The sequence below is a fragment of the Helicoverpa zea genome, chromosome 18, assembly GCF_022581195.2.
Source record: "Helicoverpa zea isolate HzStark_Cry1AcR chromosome 18, ilHelZeax1.1, whole genome shotgun sequence".
Classification (NCBI taxonomy): domain Eukaryota; kingdom Metazoa; phylum Arthropoda; class Insecta; order Lepidoptera; family Noctuidae; genus Helicoverpa; species Helicoverpa zea.
Genome location: NC_061469.1, coordinates 9,007,745 through 9,013,584, shown reverse-complemented (window position 1 = coordinate 9,013,584; position 5,840 = coordinate 9,007,745). Strand labels below are relative to the sequence as shown.

The 5,840-nt window shown below is 33.9% G+C and overlaps 1 protein-coding gene across 1 annotated transcript; it reads left to right on the top strand.

Annotated features, from left to right (window-relative positions):
• The first annotated feature begins 85 nt into the window (after window positions 1-85).
• Window positions 86-5,763, top strand: LOC124638734. Its single transcript, XM_047175787.1, has 14 exons — window positions 86-262; window positions 350-431; window positions 605-692; window positions 810-912; window positions 1,152-1,233; window positions 1,641-1,737; window positions 2,027-2,240; window positions 2,362-2,443; window positions 3,436-3,526; window positions 3,903-4,011; window positions 4,186-4,276; window positions 4,363-4,459; window positions 4,554-4,901; window positions 4,978-5,763. The coding sequence occupies exons 1-14, from the start codon at window positions 241-243 to the stop codon at window positions 5,743-5,745; spliced, it is 2,274 nt and encodes a 757-aa protein (XP_047031743.1). The 5' UTR covers window positions 86-240; the 3' UTR covers window positions 5,746-5,763.
• The last annotated feature ends 77 nt before the right edge of the window (window positions 5,764-5,840 follow it).

The following is a 5,840-nucleotide window of genomic DNA, read 5'->3' as shown; positions in this document are numbered from 1 at the left end:
ATTCGTTTTTTTATTCGGCGATGCCGATGTCGTCAAAATTAAAGAGGTTTTGTTGCCTTATACAAAAAATCAACTGTCTAGCCAGCTAGGGTCTGTAAACGTCAACTTGAAATTATCAAAACAATTCGCCAACTTGTCAATTTTATTTGGAATTTATCTATTTAAAAACAAAGGCATTTGAATTGCACGATTTCCCTTTGCATGTAACATATAAAATGATAACAAATCCTTCTCACTAACATGGACGACAAAACTTTTGTGTGTGAGTAATTCAAAGCAGTACAAGAGTTGCTTTTCATTATTTGCTCAAGGACTGGACGATTGAATTTGTATGATTTATGTGTTTTAGGGACGTCTGAATTGACCAAAAGATTTTTGCAACTTCGATTTGAAAATGACTTGCTGTTTAAAAGTAAAAAGCAACCGTGGGCGTAAGTATAGCTAAACCTTTTTCCCACCTGTTAAGCATATTTGCTTACTTAGATTTCAAAGAGAATATGAGATGCTGTATTAACAATAGCAAAATTCTAGCTTGATAATTTTACCATGGATACAAAATATTGACATGCAACATGTATTTCTTAATTTAAAATGGCATTTACAGAGAATTCCACAAAATACTGCTTGATAATGGTTTTCCCAGTGAAATTACTATTGATCATGTCAGGAAGAAATGGTCCTACACCTATGATGTGAGTATTTTAAATCTGTACAAGCTAAGAAAATAAAAATAATAATCAGTGTGACTTGTTTAAACTATACAAATAACTAACCTAACGTAAAAAACAGAATCTTTTGGGTTATTTCAGAGATATAAAGCTGCGAAGAAAACTAATAACAAGAGCTGGCAGTATTTAAAAATGTTTGATAAAGTTTTTGGTAAAAGTGAAGTCTTAGACAAATATGAATCATGTGAGTATAAATTCTAATTAGATTTTAGTTCATAACAAAAAAATAGAAGACATAATTTGAAAGTTTAATACAGTATACATGTATATAATGAGAAATTATTTTATTTCAAATATAAAATGGCATGTATATACATACATAGATTTAATCCGCCTACAGTTAATCTGCTTTAATTTAATATGCTTTCTTCTAAAAATTATCACATACTTATTTAATAACCAAAATATTAAAACCTCTTACAGGGAGTGATGAGTGGCGATTAAAATTGATCATCTGTGTGTCAGAAACTAAAGATATGAAATTGGACCCTATCACTATGTGGAGGTAACTTGAATATTATTTTAATTTATTTTTATTTATTTATTCCTCTATTTCAGGCAACTAGGGCCCATAAAAATACAAATACACATATATCATACAAAACAATACTTATACATACCATTGATTTTTTTATGTAGCAGTGAATTTTGTAAACAAATATGAATGTTGTTTTCAATCTAATTGCTGAGGTAATACATACTATTTTCAAAACAATACCTATGAAATCTTCAATGAAAAGCAAAGCTTGAAAGGAACAATAAAACAAAATCATTTTTGACACTCATTTTCGTATGACGTCACTATCAACTTCAATGGCTTATACATATATTTGTTTATTTATTTTATCTATTTCTATAGTTAAATAAAAAAAAGAACTGCTATTAAAACAGTATTTTTATTGTTGATTACAGAACAGTGGAAAGAGCCATGCGTTGTCAGGATCTACCCATAGACTGCTGTGTGCACGACATGAAAGGCTTGTGGCATCACCTCAAGGTTACATTCAATGTAAGTATCATTATATCAACATCTGTTTTTTACTTTTTTTACCTAAATAAAAAGTAGCCATCTCCAAGGTTCCACCTGTTTCAATTCAATACCAAATTTCATGTGAACCTGTTCACTATTACCATGAAAATAATAAATTCTTATGTTTTCTGATGTTTTTTTACATAGCTGGACCAATTTTCATGGTTTTCGATTTCTTGCGTAATTTTTTTTCTGAACAGTAAATTCAGTTGTGGTTAAAAGCTATAATATAAGTAAAAATATCCTATATTTGCATTATTGTTTGCAGAGAAAACATCGCTTAAAAATAAAGAGGGGTGAAGAACAAAGCGATTGGCCGCTATATGACGCTATGTTAAACTATTTCGAGAAGTTCGAACCAGACGCCCTGGATCTTACGCCTTGTACTTATATTTCCATAAAAGATACTAGATATTCCAAGCACTGTAAAAAGAGTAAAAATGAAAACGAAAGTGAAAATGAGAATGAGAATGACTTTCAGTGTAAGTTAAAGAATTGCATCTTATTTTTGTCTCATAGAAATTAATTAAGCTAGTCTGGCCTTACTTTACATGCTATTTACTGTTAAATAAAATAGTAAAATTTAATTGTTTTCTTCTACAGGGTCGAAAGATATAACAGAGACATTTATTCAAATCAGACTTCAGCATGACTGGTTGTTTAGACAAAAGAAATGGGCGTGGAAGTAAGATACTTTTTATACTTATAAAATATTCATGTACAACTAGTAACTTCATTGCAATACACATCGTAAGTAATATATAGGACCCAACGTTGAGCTTTGAGGGACTCCTACCCGGATACAACTACTAAATTGAGATATTATCCACAAAGCTTTGGCGAAAGCTATTTCTTTAGTAGTTGTTCAAATGACGACCGTAATATGACTTCATTCAAAACCTTGCATGAACCTCCACCTATTTGTCTCAATGGTTCTCCTCTTACTCGAGTGAACAAATTTAAATATCTTGGGCATATTGTCACCGATGACCTTAAGGACAATGAAGATATCGAACGTGAGCGCAGGGCGCTGGCTGTCCGGGGGAACATGTTGGCTCGCAGGTTTGCTCGTTGTACGGTGCAAGTCAAGTTAGCGCTATTTAAAGCTTATTGTCAATCGTTTTACACCAGCAGCCTGTGGGTCAATTATACTCATACAGCGCTCTGCGCGTACAATATAATAATGTACTCAGGATGTTGTTGAGATTGCCGCGGTTCTGTAGTGCGTCCTCGATGTTTGCCGAAGCACGCATAGATGATTTCTATGCATTAAGACGCAAGCGTGTGGCATCGATGCTGGCCAGAGTGCGCGGTAGTAGCAACGACATCTTGAAAATAGTGGCAAGTAAATATCAGTGTCCGATACACTCGCTCTGGGTGAAAATAGTAGTTGGGACAGTAAAATAAATTGACATGTTTAAAGTACCTACTAACATAGTTTATAAGTCTATTGTTACTAACCATTATGGATCTATGTTATCTGATTAAATAAATTATTATATTATTATTATTCATTGCTCTTCAAAGTATTACGCTTTAAACATAACGCTGTTATAGCTGAGGTTATCGAAAGCTTTAGACAGTTCAATCAAATACATCAATTTTTTTTTAATTTTTATTGTCGTCTTAATTAATTTTCCAACTAAACAATTTACCTATTTTCGTTCTTCTTCACAGTGAAATGTCAAGAATTATGATAGAAGAATATGGATTTCCTAAAACTTTAACGTCGAGAGAATTGGGAAGGAAATGGACGGCAACGTTTGCGGTAAGTTTTGATGTGCTTGGAGCAGGTACTCTAAAAAATTATAAAAAAGATCGAGAGAGTACTCAGTTGTATAAACATATTGAGAGAAAATTGCAGAACTACATAAATTCTGTCGAATCATAAATCAAATCAAATCACCTTTATTTGGCTCAGGCTGCATTAGTCCAGAGATATACCTTAAAGACTAACATACATATTATATTATACAAAATTATTAGTATATAAAAAACTTAAATCTATGTTAATCTTCACTACGCACTGTGTCACTGTGCGATCTTGTGACACTTGCCCGCGGAAGCGACGGAACACCACGAAAACACAGAATACAAACCCTATTTTTTGTATTGAAGTCGATTATGATCGAATCTTTTTTTAGGAATATCAAAAAGCAAAAGCGACGAACAATAAAGCGTGGGTGTACCACAACCTGTTTGAACTGTACTTGGGTGAATCATCGACACTCAGTTTGAATCCTCTCGGCGATTGTAAGTATTAATAACACGGTTACCTTTCCTTGTTGATATTTGTCTTCAAATTAGCATCACCAAGATTTTAAATAAAAGATTCTTGTTCCGTTAAATCAACTAACTTTGCATTAAATATGATGATCTTAAATTGTTTATTGTTGTAATCTTCAACGAACATTATTCTTTATTCAGGGCAAGAAGAATGGATTTTCAACTTAATTAGTGCACGGACAGATTTAGAACATATATTTAAATCAACAAAGGACCAATATAGCGGATGGCGGTAAGTTACGTTAATTAATGCCAGAGCAGAGTTTATTATAAGTTTACCAAATATCGCAGAAACTCATAGATTTTTATTTTTCTTAGTGAGGTAGAAAAAATGCTGAGAACGATTGGCATACCACTGGACCACAGTTTGTTAGACTTACAAGAAATATGGGTTCATCTTATTAAAACATTTAGGGTAAGTTTTTTTGTTGAAAAAATGAAATACAATTTAACGACTAGAAATTTTTCATCATATGACGGCGTATTCTTACTCATTATCTTCTTTGCAGTGGAAAACGAAATTTGCTAACAAAGGCATTCTGAATGAACAGTGGCCCTTCTTCGAGGCTATGAGCCGCTATTCAGAAATTCGAGAAAAGCACGCAATCAAAAAACAAGCTATACAAGACAGCCAAGACCATTTCGCTGACGTCACTAACGATGACGATTATGAAGATGATATGAAACTTTTAGATCTTAAACAGAAACTAGAACAAGTGAAACCTAAGCATGAAGTCGATGAGCATGACCGGTGTAGGTCATGCTCCAATCTAGAAGCTTGTGTAGACATATTTGAACAAAAAGATGACGACGGTTTCGATGTGGCATACAAACTTAAAATTATTGGAGGTATCGAGGTAAGACATACTTTTAAAATACTGTGTATTAATATATAAATATATGCATAATCTAATGATTTTTTATTTCTCCTAGGTGGAAAAAACAGATGACTTACCATTGCGAATATGCTTGAACTGCTTACAAGAGTTAGAAAACGCTTACAAATTCAGACGGAAATGTCAAGATGCAGATAAAGTACTCCGAAGTTCTGCCAGACATATCAAAGTGGAAGTCATCGACAAACAAGACCCACATGACACACAACACGAAAGTATACAAGACCACGACATGCATGATGCTGATGAAATAGATGTGACTTTCGAACCAATTGGTGACGTACCAAATGACGGCCAACTAAACGATCCAAAACCCAAAGTAAAGAAGGAGAATGTGATAAGAAAGAAGAAAAAAGTCCGAAAATTGAGATACGACTACTGGAAGGTTTGCGAAATCTGTGGCAAACATACGCGAAACCTCGTCAGTCACCTAGATGCACACTCTACTGGCAAACTATACTCTTGCAATGTGTGCGATAAAAAGTTCAAATTCAAAAGCGGTCTGATTATACATAAAGCGGTTCACGATCCTACACCTAAGAAAACTTGCGAAGTTTGTGGAAAAACGTTTCATATATTGGCGCAATATAGAAGACATTTTGTGTACCACGCCAACGAGAGGAAATACGAGTGTGAGACATGCGGGAAGCGATTCAATACTATGGACATCTTGCGAGTTCACTATCGAACTCATACGGACGAGAGACCCTTCAGCTGTGAGGAATGCGGCAAAACGTTCCGCACTGCCGGCTGCGTCAGTAGGCATAAGAGAATTGTACATAGAAATATCAGAAAAGTTCAATAAATCTATACGGGAAGCGGCCTTGCTTGTTTGATTTAATCTTGTGACCTTTTATCGCATCGTATGCATTGCTTGCTGTTCGTTATCCTTTATTCTTA

Excerpts from the sequence above, each read along its gene's own strand:
- LOC124638734 (XM_047175787.1), top strand. The coding sequence starts at position 241 with ATGGACGACAAAACTTTTGTGT. Across the intron at positions 913-1,151 it reads CTTAGACAAATATGAATCAT|GGAGTGATGAGTGGCGATTA; the intron begins GTGAGTATAAAT and ends AACCTCTTACAG. Across the intron at positions 1,738-2,026 it reads ACCTCAAGGTTACATTCAAT|AGAAAACATCGCTTAAAAAT; the intron begins GTAAGTATCATT and ends TATTGTTTGCAG.